A 24,509-nucleotide genomic window follows, 5' to 3' on the forward strand; every position below is an offset into this window, starting at 1 on the left:
CGCGCGCGCGAGTCTCTGCCTCAAGATAAAAATCGCAAACATTCTTTATTGAATGCTGTAGATGCCAACGCCAGCCTTCTGTCTCCTCCGTCTCATCCGTCCCCTCCGCCGTTTCTCGGTGTAATCTGTGTGTGTGTGTCCCTAAGACCATGTGGAGTGGCACTTGGAGTGCGACTCTCAAGCTGAAGTACGAGTACTAGTAGCAGTGGCAGGCAAACTCCTTCGGGCCTCCTCCACTCCTTCCGATCCGCTGAGAATAGATCTGTGCATGGGATCGAAAGGGATATATATATATATAGATATATATATCGATTATGAAAATAGGCCTGATTCTTCCCGAGAAATAATTATATATAAAAATTAGGTATCCCCATAAATTCTTGCTTCTTCTTCTTAAAAGGAAGTGAATAAGCGAGGATTATTATTTGCGAGTTTGTTTGGAAGGCAAGCTGTCTGTCCCTTAAGCTCTCCTTGTTGTTAATCGATCGATGCAACGCATACGCCTTGCTCTCGCGAGGGTAGCGCACCAGACCCTGGCACCCAGGCCACAATCAAACAAATCATAATCGGTGGCTGGCCAAGCGGTAGACAGTAGACAGTAGCTGCATACGCTTCAAACGGTCGACAGTTTGTCTGTCAAATTGACATTACACGCAGCGACACAGCAGCGCACCAGAAGCCGCTACAGAGGCAAAGTCAAGTGCAGCAGAGGCTGGGGGCATGGGGCAGAGGCTGGAGCAGAGTCAGAGGCAGAGCAGCCAACAAGTTGCATTTACATGACACATTCAGCAGGGCGCAGGCTTCTCTCTGGTGCTGGTGCTGGGGCTGGGGCTGGGACTCCGGGCGTAGGCCGGCTGATGGACCGAGGACCCTGTACCCTGTACCATGGACTGCGGACTGACGACGACTGATGCGCCGACGTCGCCTGTTGGCTTCTGTTTGCGGCGCTGACTCAGCTGAATCCGCAGCAGAGGCCCACGGACTTTGGCTTGGATCTGGGCAGACCCTCATAGGGGACGCTAAACAGGGAGCTGTACGGGTACGGGGAGCAATACTGGTGACTGGTGGCTCAACCTGATGATTTTCTGCATGGCTCGCCTTGGGTTCGTTCTGCCTTGGCAACCTGTTGGCAACTCATTAAATAATGCCGATGACTGGACAAATTTGAGGCTCTTCTTCCAGGCATACACCCATACACCCATATAGTTGTATGCATACTTTTTGCCTCATGCCTTAAATGAAAAGTGATTAAACAAGCCCCTGGCCATGGTCGAGGCCAGTCTCGAAAATTTATAATCCTTGTTGTGCAATGAAATTGCATTTGACTGGGACTGAAGCTGGAGCTGGGGCTGGGAGTGCGGCTGGGCCTGGAGCTGGAGCTGAGACTGAGGCTGATGCCAAACGTTGGCGTTATAATTCTACCATTCCACCCCGGCAGCCACCATCTGCCGACTCCTACTGCAGTGGAGCTTCTGCCGGGACTCTCTTCTGCGCTGTGTGTGCCAAAGTGACACTTGTACAGATTTTCTTAATGCGCCAAAGTGCCACTTGTCGTCTGTTGACGCTCTTCGTCCTCAGGCCGAGCATCAGCCTCAGCCTCGGCATCATCTCCATCTCCATGCCCATCCTCAAGGCATTCCCATCTGCAAGCATCGCTGCAAGCATCCCGGCCAGATCGAAGCTGTTTGTACGTTGTCTTGGCTGCAAAATTTTGTTAAATCAGCGCTAAATGTCCCAAGACCAAGACTCAGGCCAAGACAAGTTGCAGAGAAGCCTCAAAACTTGTCCGTTGACTACAGAGTTCTAATTGCTGGCCAACGCATAATTTGTCACATGCCAAATTAATAAACGACTTGCCCAGATGCACCTTTTGGGATCTGAAGCGTTGGATACCCCCCGGGCTCTCACTCACTCACTCACTCAGTCTAACAGTCCATCAGTCGTTCAGTCATTCAGTCATTCAGTCAGCTGCACAGTAGCAGCTGATTTGGCCTCAAGTTGGCAGAATCGGTCCTTTGATTGAGTGGATGATGTGCGCGCTGAGGGCTTCTGCTGCTGCTGCTGCTGCTGGTGTGTGGGTTGAGGCTCAACGAGTCGGGATGCCTCCAGGAAGTGAGGCTTAACGCCAAGATGTTTCACAGAGAACGCCATACTTTGGAGAGAATTCAATCGATTAAATATGTTAAGAATTCCAAGAAAAAGACCCCCTTTAGTATTGCCCGAATCATCGATGAAATATTGAAGTTATTCTGATTAATAACTTGGCTCGAACAGCAACCGCTTTGTATGCTTCCAGTCGCCGAACATTTAATACAAAGGAGCATTCTTTGCCAGTAGTTCAGACCCCAACCATTCGGCGACTACGAAGACGATGGCGACTCCTCTTAATTGCAGCTACTTGCTATTATTGCTGTTGGTGTGGGTACACTCGTATTCCAGGGTACTCCATGAAGTGATGGGCTGGACAATGGACGGGAAATGGAAAGGTATCTCTTTGAAATGTACACTTAAAGTGTTCCCTAACTTCCCTGCACTAACCAAGACTGTATTATGCCCTTTGCAACACTGCCTGGCTTGAGAGTATGTTATTGAAAATAAATCGGATCAGAAATCACTGAGAATCCACTAGTTGACACCCTTTTTTAGGCCCCTTTTAGTGGTGTTCTTGCATTTGTTGTAATGATGGGTAGAGCCGCCGGGCAGTATTTATTTTCCTGTGGTTTTTGCCGCTACATGGCGTTGCTTTTGCTGGTGTTCCCTCTCTGGTTGAGGCTGCCACTTAATTTATTTGTCACCGAACCGAAGCGCAAATGAAGTTCGAAAAAAACAACGACATGCAAAGGCAACTGAAGCAACAACGACCACGGAATCGTTTGAAATTACACAAGAAGCAAGAAAAAGAAGCAGCCGAAGGCAGCAAAAAAGCTGAAGAAATAATTACAAATTAAAATGAAACACGGAATGGGACACATGAGGAAGAGCTCTGGGGATGCGCCAGTGGCATCGGCAATGGCATCGGCACCGGCATCGGAGGAGGGTCCAAAGTTTTACCCAAGCTTATAAATAGCCGCGTTGACGACGCTGGCCACGCATGCGCAAAGATTTGTCATAATTGATAAACGACAACAGCGGCCACATTCGAGACTCCTCCATATCTGACGAGTGAACTCGGGGCGGTGTCTTCGATGCCTCGCCAGGGGTGGACCAGGGCGTCCAGTGTCGCCGCCGCCGCCGCCGCCAGTGGCAGTGACAGTGATCACGCCTGGCCGAGCACACAAATCGAAGCGTTGTCAAACAGAGAAGACATACGCTGGGGGTACAAGTATAACGATATGTGGGTTCCTTGAACTTCTGTTGGAAGAGTCTAAAATCGAAAGTCAAAGATAAGTTATCGGAAATATATCTTACGATTAGCAGGAGTTCTACAATCCAAAGTGGACGATGAGCAATCGATTTCCTATAGATCTAAAGAAATCTCTCTGATATGTATAGACTATGGAGAGATTCTGGAGGAGAGTTAGGACCTACAACCTCTTTAGTTGTGATTAGCAAATAATCTTTAAAAGTTTGCATTAATATTACTATTATAGATATACATATACATATACAAAGATACATCTTTGCAGTCTCTATAAGAACATCATTACTTAGCACCATCAAACCGATCGATTTTGAGACTGGATTTGCTTTAGGAAGAGTCGATTAATGTTCGATTGTTCGACAGCTCCGTGGAGATCATAAGATATTGACTCGCATAAAAATCCAAATGAAATCATATGGAATCTTTTTATGGATCGATTAAGCGAGTATCCCAACTGCAGTCAAGGCTTCGAACTTCAAATAGAAACTTCAGAGAGATTGATAGTTCTGTAAATATATAAACAAAAAAACTTTTCTAATGATTGTTTGATGTACCTTATAGACCAATAAATTTAAGCAGTGTCAGCTGTTTAAGAAATACCAGTAAGGCACTTTATCGTCGTACAAAGATTCCTTTGGGATATGTAGAACATTCACTACAATCCTAACCAATCCGCAACACAGTCTTCGGCTAACAGAATCAATCGATCTTCACATGGCACCACAAATCCAGGGATCTATGTATACACCTCCAGCAAACGGCAGTCCCTGCAGCATCTCGATGTGATGCACAGGTGACGATGACGATGACAACTTCAGTCCTAACTGCACCTTCGACAGCGACAACGGCGACTGCGATTGCGACTGCGACAACGATGACGCCAAATTGGCAACGAGTTTTTGTGGTTTGTTTTTTCACTTTGTGTTCGTTTTGTACGAGTATCTTGTTTTTTTTTCTCGACGAACGTGAGAACCAATTGCTATGTATGGTCATTACAAGCCGTCCAGTCTGGATGGATCGCTCGAACAGAGAACTGAGATCTCTGAGAGGGCAGAACGGGGAATTCAGAGTGTTCGGAGTGTTTGGTGTTGGTTAGAGCGAGAGATAACCCATAAATATTTTAATGATGATTACATTTTAAAAACGAGTGAACAGGCGAACGAGCGGCACGAAATCGAATGAGAAATCACAGGGCCGATCAAGCACAAGCTCCAGCTCCAGCCTCGTACTGAGGTGCTCCTCTGGCTCTGGGTGCTCTGGTAGTTCTTGGTCCGTGGATCTGCACCTGGGGATCTGGGGATGATGAGCTACTATGCCAGTGCCGGGCGACACTGACGACATTTTTGGAATTACATTGACAGGCCAAGTTGAGACTAAAAGCGATAATTATTGCCGCAACGCTCTCGCCGGATCGCTCGCTCCCTGTCCTGTAAGTGTTGGCGATTGTGTCTTCAGAGCGGGAAAACACGGCCCCAGAGGCTGGTGGCTGGAGTCGCTCGAAGAAAATAAGGAGATCGCAGCTGTTACCACTGATCGACGGCGTCTTGCCAATGTAATTTCAATAATTTTATCTGAGGCCGCGCGCGTCTGCCGTGATTCGATTGGGTAACCGGTGAGCGCTGAGCGGTGACAGATCAAAGCCGGCTTCCTCATGGCTCGGTCTCCCAGCTCTGGCTCTGGCTCTGACTCGGACTCTCTGCGTCGGCAAAGATCACTGATCGCCAGCAATGGGTGGAGTAGAGTGGGGTGGACTCGGTTCGGTTCGGTTTGGTTCGGTTTGGTTCAGATTGGCATTGGCATTGGCATTGGCATTGCTCCTGCTCCAGATGTTTAGCTGCACTTTGGCGGCTCCCAGGCAGCCCAGACCCTGCACCTTTCCATGTCTCTGTCGCTGTTGCTGTCGCGATCGCAATCACACAAAGCCAACACTCGAAGCGCAATCATCAACATCAGAGCGAGCGTCATCAGCCGACCGATCCACTGCACTGCCAATTACTCGCCAGCATTGTTGACATGCCTTTTGCCATTTGCATCGTTTTCGTATTGATTTGTTTAAGTCCAGGCCCTGTCCAGTCTCCACTCCTTTCCAATCCCTCCAATCAGCACACCACAATTTTCGGCATCTCAGTCCCAACCCCATCCCCATCCACAGGACACAGACCTGTAGATCTTTAGCGATCCCAGCCCAGATCCCAGATCCCAGGTCGCAGTCCCCTGCATTTTTCTCCCACGGACGGCAGCGTGTGAATGGGCCTTTCAGCGGGTTCAATGTGCCGATCAAAAATATGTCAAAAATCTATCGAACTCTCGCTTTTCGAGAACGTGCATCGAACTGCTGTCCGGCCCTCCCCTCCCCGATCTGGGTACCCCAGTCAGCCGTTGGACAGGGTGCATGCCTGGGCGATTTGTAGGTCAGTTATCGACCCAGTTTACGTGAGTCCGAGCGAGGGACCTGGGCGACCAGAAGACCCTTTCTGTGTAGGGGAGAATGCGTTGGGATCTCCCTGATTACTGACTGACTGACTGACTGGCTGACTCATCTAGATAGCTTTCTTGGGTGTGAAATTCTTTTTGAATCCACTGAGTCAGCTTTAGATCTTTTATTTAAAATGATTAAGCCCTAATCTATAAGCTTAACTTGTGTAAAGAACTTCTGTTTTAACTGGCGCGAAACTTCTGCGATGAAATATACCATGAGAAAGCCAAACAGAAGCATTTTAGTGAAGTTTGGCGTAGGTTTAGTACCTTAACGATGTCTGTACTTTTTCCCCAATTTCCTCTTTAACATTTTAGACTTGAGGGTTTCATGGCTTTCCTGCAAGTATATATATTTTAATGGCAAATTTAGAAATTTATGAAGCATGTTCAGCTATTGTACTAAGTTATTGATTACATTGAACGAAGGCTCGTTGACGTATACTCAATGGATTATCTGCCATGATATCCTCATATATCAAAGATCATTCCACCTTTTAAGGGCCATACACAAAATCGAACCAAAACAGAAAGCTATATCTCTCAATCAGTAGATCCACTTTCGGGGCAATTTAAATTCGATTGAAATCGCAACGAGGTGAACATGTTAATCGAAGTGCCAGCCGCCACGCCTGTTACCGATTCACTGGCAGAGCAGCATTTTCCCACACCAATTGGCAACCATCGGGGACCGGGAATCGGCGGACTCCCCTACCCGCTACTATTAGGCCCGGGCGCAGTCGCATTTCATTTTGGATTCCAGAAGCGTTTCGGTTCAAACATAAAATAAATAAAAATCAGTACAATTCGAAGAGCTGTTGTCGCCTTTGAGCTTTTGCGACAATCACTCACGTTGCCGCTGGCCGCTGGTTCCGTCTCCGTCTTCGTCTTCGTCTCTGGGCATGACTCTGCCTCTGGGTCTGCTTTGAATTTGCCTCTGAATCTGAATCTGACTTTGACTCTTCCCTCTGCCTGCACCTTCCCGTTCCATCGGAGTTCCATCGTTCAATCATCGGCAATCGTCTTTGAGGCCCTGATTCGTTCGTTAAACGTTCTGCGTATTGAAATGAAATTTGTGTCGCTCAACACGATGACTTATTCAATTATTCGATTCGATAACACGTGATTGAATTATAGAAATAACATTGGGTCGGGCCAGGCCGGGTCGGGGCTCCCCTTCGCTCCTTCCCGACATGCTCCCACTGTAAGCCGGCACTTTGTTGGCCTGGTTGCTGCTTATGTTTGCCTGGTTTTCACCTTCATTTTGTTTTGGATATTGACACGAGTTATCAGACAGTAAAAGATTGTAAACCAAAATTGTAAATTGTAAAAGATTTGGTTCCTTCCTTTAAAGCTCTAATACAATTCTCCGCAGAATGGTGGAGGAGCAGACCATAGTCGTTGACGATGACATCACCAACGTGAACAGGGAAAGCAGTGATGACCAGTTTCTGATCAATCGCAGCCGCCGCAATGCCGTTCACTTTTCCAGCGTCGGGGAGTTCCTCTCCAGCCTCAACATCACAGACACAGGCCTGACTTCGCTCAAGGGTCTTCACTCCCTCAGTCTGGAGCACTATAAGAAATGTATGCTGGCTCCCGAGGAGAGCGACAGGGAAATTCATTCCTCGGGTAGCATGATTGAAAATGAGATTGGCCAGCCCCCAGCCGATCGTATATAAGGTCGTGAGATGGTCCAATGTTGAGGGATGTAACCCAAACAAGATACAGAATTAAAAGCCATTTCGAAAAGATCCCCCCTCACGTCACAAACACTTCGATCTTAGACCTTGTAAATTAAATGTATAACCGTCTAAAAAATGTGTTTGAACAAGTGGGAGACAGTCTCTGGCTTATTGAGACCCCCTTCAGATTCAGATTCCTCCTTCCATCCAGAAAAATTCCCCGACTTGACAGCTCGATTTGCATAATTGTGGCGGGGCCACGGGCATACACAGCGCATACAAATTGATTATTGAACCGAATTCCTGATATATTTTTTATGGTTTGATTTATGATTGCCATACAGTTGTCAGTCAGTCATAGCCCCCGCCAAAGTCTGCGCTGTGAAGACGGGTGGGGAGGGTTCTTTAACGACTGGGCATCAAAAATGCTAATTGAGCTGTTTATCGATTTGTCAACAGCAATAACCCACAAAAGCCAGCCACAGCCACAGCCACAGCCACACTTGAACAATGGTCACATCAGTGGCGACAATTCCGCTTCATTGCTGTTTGACTGCTCGTCTTTTCTGGGGCTCCTCTCCTCTCCACTCCACTCCTGTCCTCTTACTCTTCACGCTCTCCATTGAGTTTTATTGACTATTAAAATTGTGTCAAAATGTGTTTGAAATTTTTTATTGTTAATTATACGCGGCGGGCGTAATGTGGAATCAATAAACAATATCGGGACATTGCAATCGAGAATTCTGGCACAACACAAACACGCGGTGACCCCGACACCCTGAACCATACTGAGAATTCCCTGTCCATAAAAAAAAATGAACTAATTAAAGAACCAGAAAAGCGTGAAGCCCGAAATGAAATCAAATCAAAATCGAATTCGAAAACTTTCAAATGAATAGACAGGCAGATCGGACACGCCGCCAGGTCTCCGGATCGGACCCCGTCCAGGGTCCAAGCGAAGGCCAACAAGAGACAGGCTGCTGGGCCACAGCCTGGCTTTGAGATTGAGTTTGAGTAATGAGGCCTGGAGCTTGGAACTTGGCGCTGGTCCGCCAACCGCCGACCGCCGACCGCCCTGGCTGGCTGACTGAATGACTGACTGACTGTCAGACGAGCTGACTGAGAGCCCAGAGATCCGCAGAGATCGCCGAGGGAGGGAACCCTGACTGACATTTGATTATTGGCTTCCAATTTGTTGCAGATTTTTTTGTTTTATTTTCCGTTCAAGCGCAAATTGCGTGCCATGCCGCTCCGACAGATCGAGGGACTGAGGCTCGCAATCACGGTTCGTAAATTTTGCAAAAAACCAAAAGCGAGAGAGAAACAGATACAGATACAGGGAGGAGGGGTCTGAATGAGCAGCGAACAGAAGTCAAATTGTGGCCAACATGGAAATTAATGGAGCAATGGAGCGGCAGCGATCGAAGAGCAACAGCAGCAGCAGCAGCAGCAGCCGTGATCTCCTTCTCCATCTGCAACTCCATTTCGTGGCTGCTGCTGCTTCCAAATCGGCGGCAGGAAAGGAGTTATTAAGACAGAGAGGGATGGATAGAGGGAACCCGGCCAGGCCCGGCATTGCTCTGCTTTTTTTCAGTTTAATGAAGGCAGTTCGATCGATTTGGCTGGCTACGAGTCGTGGCTGCGCCGTGCCATGCCACCGCCTGTCAAGGCAGCTACAAGCTGCCCCAGCAGACCATGCCCCATGCCCCATACCCCGGCGCCTAAGCTTCAGTTCCAGTTTCAGTTGCAGCATCGCTTTTTCGAGATGGTATCGATGGGGCTGTTTGGCGATTGTTTCGGCGATGCAACTATCGCAACTATTGGCTATATATATATAGCTAAAAATCGAGGAATATTCGTGTTGTGGAGTTGTGCGATTTGCCTGAATATATATTTGGATTAAAAGGGAAAAATTCCAAGCAGAATATCCCATATTCGAGTATAAGATGTTTCACTTCAATTTGTTTCAATTATGTTCTGTTTCCAGAGTTCCTCTGACTAGAAGGCACCCATATTCCACATTCCTATGTAATGGTCTATGTTCCTCTACCATCCAATTGGAGGACATTGCTCGTTGCTCGTGGTCTGACTCGTGTCACGCTCCCGTCACTATGAAAGACAGCCTCATCGACCAGTCCTCGGCACAATTTCAGTTTGCTGCTGTTTTTGTTGGCCAGGCCAACGATGCCCCCATCACCATCACCATCGCCGTGCTCATCCCCGTCCCCTTCCCGTACTCTGGACTCTGGCAGCATTTTCGATCTGTCTGTCAGTCAGCTGCCATTTTTGCTTGGCTCGGGCAGCCAGCCCAGCCAACCAAGTCGGCGAACCAATTGATTGACATTGCCCACAACGCCCTTTTGCTTTTGCCTTGGCTTTGGCTTTGGCCATGGCTATGGCTATGGCTTGAAGCAGCAGCCAACTTGGGGCGGTCCGAAAAGCGGTCCGGGTCCCGAAAGAGCCAGCGATAGTGGTCAAGTGGCAACGTTTTGAGCACAACTGTACCGGAAATGTGGGAAAATGTGAACCATTCATGAATGGTTTGCTTCTGGTGAATTATGCCCCAACCAACTACAAATTATACAACAATAATTAATTAAGCCAAGAAGTCCACAAACCAGTCAACACGAAGACGGGGACATGGACATGGAGACAGTCAGACGGCCAGTGTGGACGGACTCTGTGTAAAGTGTTAACCAGTTAGCCAAAGCCAAAGCCAAAGCCGAAGTTCATTCAAGAAAAACTGACAATAACAAAAAACAGTTACTACACACAGAAAGAGACGCGTCGGAGGGGCACGGAGGAGCACAGAGGGGCAGATGGAGCAAGAGTCGTTGAGCGGTCAAAGCCGTGTAATTATGAAATTCAAAGAAATGAAGCATTAAAATGAACAATCTCGAAACAAACAAGAAATATGATATATGGCCCTATGCCAGGCCGAAAAACTGTTCATGACTAAATTAGCATGGCTGAAACCACTGGAACGACTGGAACCACCGCCCATTGATAAAGAGAGACCACTCTACTGTATTCCACTTCCACTCCACCATTTGAGCCTTTCCCATTGACAACTTGGGAGAGATACATATATGTACATACATACTCCAAGAGAGGGTCTGAAATGGTTGACAAATTAATACAGAGCTCGTCTTTTGGCTCTGGCTCAGGCTCAGGCGTTTGATGTCGACCGACGCGCTGGGCCGACTTGAATTTCTAATTGGGAAGTGCTATAAAAAACACAGCTCCAACTCCATAGTTTGATTACTCCAACTTCAGCTTCTCCGAGTACTCGACTAAAAACTACGAATTGTCCATTGGCTGGATTATTTTCTCACCATTTGTTCGCTTCTCGCTTTATGATTATTTTTACAACTATTATTATTATTATTTAAGTTGTTTGTCGCTGGTTTTACAATTTCCAACGAATGGCCCCGACAGACCGACCAAAATTTCATACTCCGAAATGAATTTATAGTCATTAAACTGTGAGCTATGTCTTTATAAGTCCATGTTAGTCGACTGCTACACTGGATACAGGGGTAAGGAGTGACCAAGGGAGGACCGAGGGGTATTTCAATTCAGGGAAATCGAAATCAGTTTGCTTACGGAACCCCAGCTGTGGCTTGGAATCGAGTCCAGAAATATTCCAAGAATTTATCATAGATTTCTGTTTCAGCATCGAAAATACTGTAATATTTCCTTACTCCATTATAGATTTACCCCTTGAATAATTTCAAGGGGGCGATCTTTCCATTTACAGTTTTGTTTCCAAGTCTTCAACTTCTCTGATGCTTTTTTCCTTTAATTCTATGCCTCTAAGACTCGAATTTTAAATATATATAATTTTTGGGGTCGGAAAAACTTTCTTCTGGGCGTTAGACATGTCCACTTTCCGCACAAATCTAATACACCCCAATACTAATTTTGAGTATAGCGAATAAAATGTTGACATCGGTGGGCTTGCCTCCTAGTCATTCGTTATCCTTCTTTGTTCTATCGATCCCCCCATCTATCCAAGCGATCTCGAATATCATATTTTACCATTGCACCGATTCGAATGACAACTTTCCCACTCGGATCTGCAGCGGCTCAGATCGGTTCCAGCCAATCTGCGGCTGACAGACAGAGAGCTTTAACAATTAGCACAACTCCTGACACTATGCTGGATCTCTGCAGTTCTTCAGCTTTTCAGTTCTCGTCGCTTCAATTGAGCAGTCGCAAAAGATTTTCCATTTCCCATTTTCCCAGGCATCCATTGCCAGACGTGTACACATTTCTAATTAAATTTTCAAAGTTTTTTTTCATTCTGAGCAATTTTTGATTGACATTTTACATTAAATGCTCCTCTGGCCACGGCGCAACGGAGCTGGGATGTGGGGATGTGGCCACAGCAATAGCAAAAGAGCAGAGCAACAGAACAGCAGAAGAGGAACGTTGAAATTGATCAATTTCACATAATTTCAAGGCAAGTCGGACGCGGTAATGCAAATCCGACAGATGCGACTACGATTCCAGCCTCAGCATCAGCATCAGATCCGACTGGGAATGGGAGTGGGAATGTTAGAAGTGCTTAGATCGCTCAACCATTGCTGGGGGGGAGGGGTGGGGGATAGAGTATGGCTTTTTGGGAGGAGGATGGATTCCTGGTGCCGCAGATGGACCAGCTTATGATTGACAACGGCTGAATTGAGCCGCTCTGTAAGTCCACGCATCCAGAACCGAACGAACCGAAAACCAAACCGTGCAGGTCCTAACCGATCCTGCCCCCGTTCGGCCTCGGAGTCCCCTGACAGGTTGACGGGCTTTGGGCGCTTTAAACGTTTCGGTTGCCTCCCTCGTCGCTGATCTCACCATCACCTCTGCTTTTAGCCTTTTAATTGCTGGCCGTTTGCTGGACTTCTTCAGCCTCTTTCACAATTCTCATTGATCTTTTCTCGAATGTGCGCAACTGTCGGATTTTGTGAGCTGTCAGTGGCTCGACTCGACTCGACTCTGGCCGTGCCTCGTGCCCCATGCCCCGCTCTGGATGCTGATGTGTGTCTGTGTCTGTGTCTGTCTGTAGCGTGGCATATCTTTGATTTGCTAATTAACGGTTTGTCGGTTTAGTTTGACAGTTGAACATGAGTTCTTGACATTGCCCTCTTTCTCCCTGACTTTGGCGAAAAGGCGATACACAGATTGTGGTGGCTGTTGACTGGTAGCATAGGTAGCTCCATTGATCTGCAATCTAAGGGCAGAGATGGCCAATCCCATATTCTCTGGAATATTTTTCCAATCGTATCTTATTCTGAGGAGAATAAACACGACTTCACGTTATGGTTACCTCAGGACTTAACTATTATTTGATTCCTTTTTCGCACATTTCATTGTAGCATTCCCTACCTACTATCCACTATCCACAATTACAAATCGCTGTCGTAGGCCCAAAATTGATGGTCAGCTTGGATCCTCGACACAAAGCAACATTGTTAACACCTTGGCAATGTCCGAATCCGAGTGTGCTGTTAATATTAATGATGATGTGGTGTTGATGTTAAGTGCAGTTTAATAAATGAATTGTCTCCCATCCTTTGCAAAGAAGATGCAGAAGATGCCTGTCCGTTGACCGGAGTCCACTATCCGCTCTACGCGGTCCGTTTCCCGTTGGCCCAGAGGCAGCAGCGTGTAATCCATCACCAGATTCCCAGTGCAACGTTTCGCTTTTTTTTCGTTAGCAACTTCCTGCATTTGCATGTGCAACGACGAGTGCATCAATGCATTCCAAGTATCCGATGCTATGAGCTCTCTTTTCTGTCTCTCTATACCTGTCTCTATCTATCTTCCCCCTTAACTACTTCATTTCTGGGCAACCCGACCCTGGGGCCAGCTCTGCTCAGCGTTTCGGACTTGGTCTAGACTGTAGACTCTGGGCGTGAGTGCATTTCCTTGGTGCTCGTCCCAGTGTGCCTGAGAGATCATTTGTCTACTGGCTCTGGCTCTGGCTCTGACTCTGCCCTTGCCCCTTGGTTTGAGGCACACCTCATCGCTGAGGCAAGCCTATTTCTTACAACTTCTTCAAACAACTGAAACAACTGCAAGAACTGCTACAACTGACGTATCATAAACAACAACAGGAATAACATCTCGTTCTCCGTTGCTCTTGCACTTGGCTGCGACTGCGACTGCGACTGTAACTGCGACTGTGACGGTCCCGGTGATGGTGACTGTGACGGTGACGGTGACGGGTACTGGTGGGGAAACCTTTGTGGCCAAGTGTTTTGGAATCTTTTGCCGGTTGCTGCTTCTTGGCTAACGTCTCTCTAACAAGGCAAAGAAAAATGGGCCCAACGCCAACTTTTGGCTAAAGCGCAAACACATTAAAAATTGCTCCTTCTTCTCCTCTCCATCTTCCACAAACTGGCCAACATTGTTGTTTCTGTTGTTTCTGCTATTGGTGTTTGGCAAAAATACTCTAACTCCAGCTGAATCGTGCTTGGGTATAAGGGCATACAGAGCTTCCACGTGGCTACAAAGGGTTTGAACATATAGCCTTAAAATGATTGCTACTTGGTGTCTGGCAGAACACCTAATATATGTTTTGGTAATGAAAGCATTTCGATACTTTCTTCTCTAAATGGCCAATGCACCTGCTTAAAACTTTCACTTATATGAGCGGCATTACTTTGGATATTTGGGGATTCCTGTATCCGTTTTAATCTCAGTGCCAAGGAGCTTCGATTCGATTTTGGCGACCAGTCGCAAAGCGCTCTTAAAGGGTATTTGGAAAGCTGTTTGGCCCTAGCTCTCCATGGCCCATGCCCATGTCCATTGCCATTGCAATTGCCTGAGGCCTCAAATGCACTTTGCGAAAAAAGCATTTCCTCCAAACTTGTCTCGATTTTTGCTTGCCCCGCAGCGGCTTTAGTGCGAAATAGCTCTGCGGCAGCGTTAGCGTTAGCGTTAGCAACTGGGGTAGGGGCACGGGCGAGGGGCACGGGGCACGGGGTACGGGGCAGCAACAATTTGCAGCCTGGCTGTGCGATTTATCTTTGGGCTGGCAAGTTAATGTGGCAATTGTATGCTAAGCAGCAGCAGCAGCAGCAACTGCAACATGGAGCTGGGTCTGGACAGGAGGGTTGGGGTAATATGTGGCACAGGGGCTGAGGTGGCAAAGGGGGCGTGGTGGTGCTCCGACAACGGTTTTCATGAATGAATTAGGCGGCGGCCAAAGTTTGGGCACCGCGGCGAAAGGGCAACAACTCAATTTACAGTTGTTATATTTTTCAGCCGGAATGCCATTGCCCACGGGTCGGCCATTTTTTCTTAGGAACCAGTGGACCAGTGGTCCCTGCCCGTACCCCTCCTCGGAGCTCATCGGAATTCCTGGGACATCTCATGGGTGTGATTTTAATTTCATACACAAATGAACGCAGATCAGGGCCCCCTCCGAGATACACAGAGAGATACGAGTGCGAGTGCGAGTACTCGTATAATTTGACTCGAGCAGCGAGCAGCAGGAAAATAGCAATAACTCCCACGAAGATTAATAACAGAAAAGTGGGCAGGGACACACACACACACACACACACTCTCGTAAATAAAATAAGGAAAAAGAAATACAAAATGCACAAAAAATGAACAATAAGAGGGGCAGGGGGGAAAGCGAGGGGAAAAGCGAGCTGGAAAATGAAATTTATGCATAATGCCGAAAAGCGAGCAGGCGAATGGCCCATCAAAAGCGGCAAATAAAAGCGGGAAAGGAATGGAAAAAACTGAAGAGGAATACAAAAATGCCAAACTAGGAAGAGCAATTGGTGGAATTGATGCGCGCCCTGGGGGCGTTGTGGGTGGGGGTGGGGGTGGGGGGTGTGGGTGAGCTGGGTGGCGTAGATGTAGACGTTCCCAAGAAAATTAAAACGAATCATATATGCCCTGAGTCCCAAAGGTTGATGGATGGATAGATGGATGCTGGATGGCTGCTAGATACCTGGATAGGCGCGTAACGGAAGCATATTTCAGAAGTTCTACGAGCGGAAAGTTTCCCATATTATATTGAAGTTCTAGAAGTCGGATTAGAAAAGTTACCCAAGCTCAAGAAGACTTTCTTTGCCTAACTTGTTCTTTTTCAATAATTAAATATTATAAACGTTGTCATATTAGAGTTGTCTGATGGGTGTTTATGAGTGGTATATTTCTACAGTTTGTGCTTTACCTACATTGATTTGAATAGGGCTTGAAAGGCTTTTGGCTGCACATATATTTTGGAAAGATGAAAGTCATATCCACCAAGCATCTCATCTAATCCGATGTACCCACCGAATTTACAATATTGTACTGTCAAATGGGGCACATCCATGCTCGTACATCAAGGATCAATGGCACGTACCAGCACTAAAGTTATTAAAGCCATAAGATACACAGCCAGGCGGACGGGCGCCCGCAATCCAATCCAAAGCCTCACCAGGCGTGCGTCCATATGCAGAAAAAATTCATACATATCTATGTATATGTATATGTATAATATATATATGAATATACGACGAGTATATGTGTAGCTACTTCTATGTCCTGTGTGTGTTTATATATGAGAGCGATACATTGACGCACCCCTCAGACTCCACCTCCGACTCCGACTCCGAATGCGACTCAGGAAGGCAACACGACTTTAAACCCATCAAACCATTAACAACAACAGCAACAATGGGGCAGAGACAACTCCAGCTACAACCCCTGCTGCTGCTCCTGCTGCTACTGTTGTCGCACCCCCACCCACCCCGTTCCATTCGCCATGTGAGTAAAAATTTGCGTATGAGTCAACAGCAGCGACGTTTATCTTTCAACCACCACCCATCAGAGGCCGCCCCCATGGGCAGGGGCATGGGCACACAGGTATGCGCCCCACACCGAGAGCCCACTTGATATGTATCGTCGACGTCTACAGTTATAAAATATATATGAGAAACGCTTTGCTCAAGAAAAATCGACATGGCAAACGTGTCGGAAACGTGTCACAAATTTGTCCGCCAAGCGCCAAGTACCGGGCGCCGCGTTCGCCTACTTTTCACAGGATTACGTAGAGGTCCGTACGTATCTGAGTTGGGCAGGCAATTCAGGATCAGGACCTCCCCAGCCACAGCCCTCTGATACTAGCAGATTGCATTGGCTTAGTTCTAAAATAGTGCCGGTCTATATGGTGGTACTTTCGGAGTTGACTTTTGGGGCTTAAATTATGTATATTTTGTTGACTGGGAGTAGTGACAGTGTGTGCTGTGAGGTGTGCATTCGCTGTTTAAAGTAATCGAAGTAGTTCCGGTTTTTCCGGAGTATATACAAGTGTTGTAGTTTTCCATTGAATTCCTACTGATTTCCGATCTAACACAAACTTTCGATGTATCGAATCCGAATGGTCGTTGATTCTCCACCTTGGAGAATGTGGCCACGGCGAACGTTCACCAGCGGAGAACGGAAATCGGTTTGAAGTTCCGGGTCGGGAATCGGGAACCGGGAGTGGGAGTGGAAGTGGGAGGCCGCATAACGATGAGAGCTGGTGCTCTCCGCACATTAACGCCCGTAACGTAATTAAACAAAAATAATGGTCTCAATAATCAAGTGAATGCCGTAAAAGCTTCCGCCCCCTCCAGCACCCCTTCCGCACTAGCACCACACTTCTACCCCTTTTTGGTGTTTGCCTATGGTTTGGCATTTTATTTTTTTCGTAGTCACTAATTATTTTCTGCGGCTGGTTCCCTTCGGGGTTTCTGACTCCTGACTCCTGATTCCTGATGCTGCTGGCACTAACACAACTGTTGCAAAAGATGGCAAGTCCAGGAGCAGGAGGAGGAGGATAAGGTGGAGAATGGTGCTACATCCCCCGATTCGGGCACGCCCTTCCCAAGGAGATTTACACACATGGAGATTTATGGGACGACCCGTTCTCCGGCCGGAGCCCGGCTGTATCAAAAATCAATTAATGACAATAATTTTAAAATTAAAACAATTCTGCGTGCCGCCAACATGTGTGAAATTTAATGACTTTGAAGATATTTATGGAAATAGACGAGTCCGTACCAAGAATCCGGCTCCAGCTCCAGCTCGGTCTCCGGCTCCGGCTAGGTCTACGGGCCTCTGTGCGGACCGCATTTGAAGTTGCTTTGTTGTGTTGGGTTTTTTGCCAGTGCCTTTTACCATTTCGTTTGCAATTATCGAGTATATTGCTGCGCATCCGTCCGTCCCTGGGTTCGTGTTCGTCCCGTTCCCCAGGCCCCGCAATCATTTGAAATGTGGACCGGAGTGGGCTTGGAGTGCTGGAGGATGCCTTTTTGTTGTAATTAGATGAGCAGCTGAGGCGGGCAGCAGCACAAGGGTTTAATTACATTTTGAATAGAAAATTTATGGAACAAGTTTTTCGGTTTTCGGTTTTCGTTTACGGTTTTCGGTTCGGTTCGGTTCGGCTCAGTTCTGTTTTGGCTTGGCTTGGCTTGGTTCGAGTTACCATTTCGCCAAGGGCTTGCCATTGTCGGCATGTGTGCCATGTCGTCCGATTGTCTCCCGCTCCTGTCCCCAACCTCATCCTTATCTGTGTCGCCGCCATCTACGCATCCAACCTCTCTCCCTTTTGTCATTATAATTTTCTCTTTTCTGGGTTCTGCTTTGGATATAATAGTTGGGTTGCCATTGCTCCCGGGCAGGCAGCAGGATGAAAGGAGCTTTGGCTGGGTAAATCTGAGATAACACAAAGGAAACTATCGATAATTAGTGTGCACGTAAATCGTTTATGGTGGGTGGAAATACTTGTGTCATTTTCTGACGAATTTCTATTCAAATGGGAGTTATACAAATCGCGATGGAAACGCTCTTAAAACAGCAGTTAACTGAAGAGTTATTGGTGATGGTGTTGTCTGACGATGATGGGGTCAGTTTTGGGGAATATGCGCTCGTTCCATTTTGTTTACACGTTTTGGTGTAAGAATCTTATATTTGATTGCCTGCGGAATTCAGCAAAATTCAAATTCAATTGCCACATCTTTGATCGGTTTACTCCCTTCCATCCTTGCCTTTCATCGGGTGGCAGATGCACCCGAAAGTAGGCATCATACGCACACACACACGAGTGGTACACACACACACTTACAGAGAGGGCGACGCGACACCCACAGAGACAGCTGTTGCAAATTGTCGATTCTGAAATTTTGCGCCGCAGGCGAATGGCCAAAAATTCGACTTCCGCTGCCAGTTTCGGTTTCATTTTCAGCTCCAGAGCCCAGCCTCGTACTCGGACCTACTCCTGGTCGTGGCTCTGGTCCTGGCCCAGCCGGCTGGCTGCCTCGTTGAAAAATGTTAATTGATTTATGTTTATATTTGTGCAACATGTTGATGCCCCAGCCACAGCCAAAGCCGCATCCACATCCACATTCATCCAGCTGCAGTGCGCGGAAAACGCTCGCGGTTGTCATTTTGCTGTCGATGAGTGGGTGCGAGTGCGATGATTGGATGAAGTTAGGGAGGGATTGAGTTCCCCCGACAGACAAACCAAAACACAAACAACTGAGACACGTTAATTGAACAACATTCGACGGACCGAGGCAGAGCCAAAACTGAGACTCCTCTCCTCTCATCTCATCTCAACCCCGAACCGAAACCAAAACCAAACCGAAACTCAATTTGAGGCAAATTTCAACGTTAGCGGCGTATTTGCTTGTAATTACATCTATCAAAAATATATACATATGTACCATGTACAGTGTACACGGGATATGGCGATAAACTTTTGTCTTGTGCCACGCCTAGGGGCGACACGCCCTCGCATGCCATCGAACGAGCGAGGGCAGTCATGGAGAGATGTGGTGGCCTGCCGCCTGAGGCTCTTTCAATATGCAACCTTGTTTATTTGTTTGGAGAGCACGGAAAATTATGAAAAAATCAAATTATGGACACAAACATGCTGGAAAATTGGGGCAGAGAAAGGTGGAAAAACCAATGCAATTCAGCTCAGATCAGAATCGGATGTAATCAGTAGTAGATCCAATCAGATCAGATCAGATTGCCGCATTGCCCAGTCCCAAAGCACGAGTGGCACGGCAAGTGCTAGTCAAACTCAATTTAACTGGCAATTAATGCATGCTTCCCCATCCAGAGGGCAGCGAGAGCCCATCCAAAAGCCCGTTCGGAGCCCAGTCCAGCCATTCGATCCATTGCCGAAAGTGGCAATCAGCAAAAACAACACCAATAAAGCCGCCACAGCAGCAGCATCAGCGACAACATGTTGCCACATGCCATGCCTCCATTTCGGCAAGAGGACAAGGACAAGGACGAGGCATGGGGGTGGGGGTTGGGGCGATGGGGATAGGTGGAGAGAATGCCATGTCGACACCTATTACCATTCATTGACTTTTGCCATGTCCCTGGGGTGTCATCTATGCAGGTTGCTCTGGTTTATCCTTCCTGTTCCTGTGTTTGTCTGCGTTTGGAAGAGAGGCCCACGCTTTTGATTGCATTTGCAGCCAAACCCAACGACCGTTTGCTAATGTCCTTCGATAAAGCCGGCAAAATCAACACCAGCCGCCCAGCCGCCCAGCCACCCAGCCGCCAAGGATACACACACACACAAACACACACCCACAGATACAAACGTACATTGTACGAGTGTGTGTTTTTGGATGGGTATAGGATATGGGCAATGGATATGGATATGGATATGGGCAATGCTGATGCTGATGCTGCTGGCCGTGTGCCTCCGTTTTCATTTGGTGTTTGATTGGATTTTCAATTATTCATTATTATTGGTTGCAATGTACCTGCCGGGCACTGTAGGCTAGCCAGGACTGGCACTGCCACTGGCAGTCGCCCCATCCCCATTCTGACAGGCAAAGTGTCTCTGCATTGATTGCGTTTCATCAGCGATGTCAGTTACGTTGGCCGTTCGGTTCGGCCCCAGTTTTCCAACTCATCAAATTCCAATTGCATCATTAAACGGAATTTTTGATGCGCCACCACACCCCCATCCACATACCCATCCACTATCCACCACTTTTTGTCCCACTCATTTGCATGGCATTCGTTTGATTGAGTTCGCCCCCAGTCCCAGTGCAGGTGGATTTCTGGCTTAGGTTTCTTGGGGACTGATTTCGATTGATGGTTGCATTTTCCCCTTTTTCAAACGGTATTTCCAGGCTCAATCGATCTGGTACTCCGTCGCTCTCCAAAGCTTTCCAAATCGTGCTTCAAGGCTGGAGACCAGGGTTCATTGGATTTGAGCCGCGTATAGATCTCTCGTATGTCAGCAAAAATCGCTAAAAATTCCATTCAGCTCCAGTGCCAGCCCGTCCCCAAAAACGATTAAGTGCCTGATTAAATGGATATCCATACTCTCCCCAGGGTACGATGACTTTTGGCAGAACCTTTTGTGATTCTAATAAATCTGGAATATTTTTTTTTATGCCAGCTCATTTAGTTGCCTTCCAACTGCATATCTAGTATTTTTACCGATTATATTATTGGAACGATTATATGCATTTCCATTGAAACAATTGTAAAGTCATCGATGAATATTCCAAGTAACGATGTGACCGTGATGGAAATTCTATTCGCTGTTAAGAACAAAATATCAAAGAGTATTAACGGTTCGTTTTGAGTTTTTAAAATTATCTTGTATACCCTGCGCTTGCAAAATCCAAGGGGTATACCCAGAACTATGAACCCAAGGGGCCTTTGAAAAAACTGTCATCATTCGAATTGGTTTATTACTTTCGACGAAGACGGAACTGTGTTCAGCTGTGCTATTAATTTGATTCAAAAATTACAAAATAAAAGGTAAACAAGAGAAAAAATATACGTGCAAAAAGGCTACGGTTGGCTTTTTTGAGCGATACCAAATGGTGGAATATGTAAATGAGAAGTGACTGTCCGTCCATAATTGTATTTGGTGGACATGGCACGATTTTCTCGGTGTAAAAACTAATCAAACATTTCCACTCTTCCCACGCCGTTCGCAGAAAATGAATGAGGCGCAGAGCTCGAGCCTTAAGGGCTTTCTAGCCCGGCTCGAAAGCCTTGGATGTGACGTGCCTATTCCGCCCCGGCATGAGCCCAAGATCGCGCCGGTGAATGGGATCGTACAGCCGGATGTCATGCCGCCGCCCAACCGGATTGGAAGGACCACCAATCTGACGAAGAAATTCAGGACCGTGCTGGATTTGATGATACGCTCAAAGTCCTCTTACCAATTCCGCCATCCCGTGAACGCCGTGAAGCTTCACGTGTTTAACTACCACAATCTGATCACTCGTCCGATGGACTTATACACCATCAAGAAGAGGCTGGAGAACTGCTATTACTTCAGGGCCGCGGAGGTTCTAGAGGATATTTTACTGATATTCAGCAATTGCAGGAGTTTCAACAGTCCTCAATCACCCGTCTTCCACGATGCCCTAGCTCTGTGCGACCTCCTCTGCGCCCGCATGGCGAAGCTCCAAGGGGAAATTCAGCACGAGGTTGTGGAGGCTCCGAAAATAAGGTTCAGGGCTAGCCAGAGCTCAAAGTTCGTTCCCTTGCCGGTGATCAAAGCTCCGGCCCTCCTTGAACTTCCGGCTCTCAGTCGTGGTCGTGGCTGCCCTGAATTCGCAGCTTTCGCCCCCAGGGTCAGAAGGTTTCTTTTCAACGAACATAAGGATTTCCCAAGGTCGTACAATAATGCAGGGAATATTATATATGACGCCACTCTTGTCGACTACGAGATCGAGCGTTCGTATGGCTTGAGATTGCTTAAGTTTCTGCGTCACAAACGTCGTCAGCGGGTCTGTTGGGCATTCAACGATTCGAGAGTGTGGGTGAAATACGCCGAAAATCCGCAATACGATCACAGCGATGACCCTCTTGATTGGGACATATTGCAGATGTTGTTGGTGGGGAATCAGTTCGTGAGCTTTGGCTGGTTGCAGGCCATGATACGCAAGATGCTGGAGAACGCAATGTCCTGCTTCACCGCCAATCCGTCGGTCCGTATGTCAGCGATAAGGACCCAAGCCCTTGTCAATAAGTTAAGGCCCAAATATCTAAATCGTATTGCGCGAGCAAAGGCGAGGGCACTTAATGTGGTTCGCTGGAAAGTTGAGGTCCTGAGTCGGCTTTCATAATTGTCCATTAGATCAAAAGCAGCAAGCAGTAAGAAAAACAAAAACAATTTTATGTACTTTTTGGATGAAATTTGTATTGTATCGGTCAGAAATAAACGTCATCTTTTAGTCGAAACAATCGATGTTCTTGATGGTCTTTGGCTTGCTTCGGCTTCGGTTCCCGTTGCGACCCCCGTGAACGTTTGAGGTGGACAATTATCTGCATTGCTGTCGGAGAGAACAGAAACCAGATCGAGCCATAAAGATAGGGCCACAAGCCCCCCGTCCACAGGCACCGACCAAGTCGAACAAGCGAAGCGCAGCCCCAGCCACGCCACCGACAAAGTGTTTCCGACTTTTTCGTAGATTTTTGCTGCCAGATTTTTATTGGCATTCGACTTCGCTCGAAACGGGGACCGGCACCAGCACCGGCCCCGGCACCGAGACGGGGACTGGGATGGGGACGGAGTTACCAATTTGATTTTTACGAGCCAGCTCGGGCGATATAATTTTGCATCGGTTATTTCGGATACGTATTCGCAGCAGCTACTTGTCTTGTGTCTGCCCGCCGCTAGTGTGTTCCGCCCTGATCCTATCAACATGGAGCTCCATGGAGCTCCATGGAGCGGTCAGTGTGCGCGACAATAAATTAAGTCAAGTGTAGCATTTAATTGATTTTAATCATAGATTAAATATCGTTAAAACAACAGCAGAAGCAGAAGATGGTGCTGGAGTTGCAGCGGGGGCGGGGGCTGGGGCCAAAGAACAACACACAAAAGGCCGCGCTGACCAATAAAGTCAACAATCAAATCAAACAGCTCGCCCTCAGCAAGACCAACCCCAAAGGGTCTGCAGCACTAGACATGGGATCTGGTGATGGGGTCTCGGGTCTCAGGTCTGGAGGCAGGACAAACAAACCAATTTGTAGCACAATAAGTTGTCGTTACCATCAACCGATGGTTGTTCTTGTTCTCCTCTCCGTTGTTGTAATCGTTGTTTACCAATATGTAATCCTTAGAAACAACAAGAGACGGACTCCGTATCCGACCCCGGCCCCGACTCCGGTTGCGGCTCCAAGTCCCCCCTGTCCGTGCTGGTGTCCTCTGGTCTTTGCTTGCTTTGAATTTCAATTACCCTTGAATGAATGGGATGAGGATGAGGGCTGCGATGTGCCGGATTTTCGGCTATTTTACATCAGCCATCAGGGCATTGGCTTTAAGCTCATGTCCGCATCCATATCCGAATCCAGCGCATATGCATATCCGGGTGGACAGTCCGTGTCGCGGCTTTAAGGCACGAGGGAAGGGCATCAAAAACACCAAAAGGGAATGGAAAGACAATCCATCGATAGTTTATAAGTTTAGTAAGGTTAGATGGTTAGACCTGCAATAAAGAGTAAAGTTATTTAAGAGATTCCAAATCGACACCACAATTTGAAACTTTTTCAGGGTGTGAGGTATCCATGTGTCTTCCCAAGACTGACAGGAAGATCCTAGATAATAACCGTCACTCTCAAGTTATAGAATATCACATTTAATTTAAAAGAATATATTTTTAAATGGATTTTTTGTGAATTTCGAGAGGTTTTTCTTTCCTTGTACTCTTCTTATCTCCTACCATAACCCTTGACAGACTTATGCTCCTGCAACGCACTGTCCACCTCTAAAGTTATATATAGTCATGATGCTGTAGGCAAGTGGCAGGGGGAAGGGGGGACCTGGTGAATGATTCTAGAAAAGATGTTAGGGGAGGGTAGGGGAAAGTCAGGGCAGTGGAAGAAAATATTCGCGTTGCTAACGAATCAAATAAATTTGTTGGTCAATTAAAAAACTGCAAAACGCGCAGAATTTCCACATGTGTGGAAGCAACAACTGCACTGCCCCACCCCCTGGGCAGAGG

General features: G+C 47.2%; 3 protein-coding genes across 7 annotated transcripts in view; all 3 read left to right on the forward strand.

The window, feature by feature from the left end:
• The window catches only part of LOC6901770 (uncharacterized), a 42,342-nt gene that overhangs the window by 12,801 nt on the left and 5,032 nt on the right, over positions 1–24,509 (forward strand). The window lies entirely within an intron of this gene.
• On the forward strand, positions 7,047–7,590 carry LOC4814875 (uncharacterized). Its single transcript, XM_033383372.1, has 2 exons — positions 7,047–7,155; positions 7,212–7,590. Exon 2 carries the CDS (start codon positions 7,213–7,215, stop codon positions 7,516–7,518), a length of 306 nt encoding a protein of 101 aa, XP_033239263.1. The 5' UTR covers positions 7,047–7,155; position 7,212; the 3' UTR covers positions 7,519–7,590.
• On the forward strand, positions 21,158–22,746 carry LOC6901771 (transcription factor GTE3, chloroplastic-like). 2 transcript variants are annotated; one of them, XM_002134405.3, is made up of 3 exons: positions 21,158–21,309; positions 21,492–22,325; positions 22,392–22,746. In XM_002134405.3, the coding sequence occupies exons 2-3, from the start codon at positions 21,495–21,497 to the stop codon at positions 22,629–22,631; spliced, it is 1,071 nt and encodes a 356-aa protein (XP_002134441.3). In that variant the 5' UTR covers positions 21,158–21,309; positions 21,492–21,494; the 3' UTR covers positions 22,632–22,746. The 2 variants fall into 2 exon arrangements, with proteins under 2 accessions (XP_002134441.3, XP_033239261.1); XM_033383370.1 differs by having other exon boundaries at positions 21,492–22,746.

Source organism: Drosophila pseudoobscura, chromosome X, assembly GCF_009870125.1.
Source record: "Drosophila pseudoobscura strain MV-25-SWS-2005 chromosome X, UCI_Dpse_MV25, whole genome shotgun sequence".
NCBI classification, from domain to species: Eukaryota; Metazoa; Arthropoda; class Insecta; order Diptera; family Drosophilidae; genus Drosophila; species Drosophila pseudoobscura.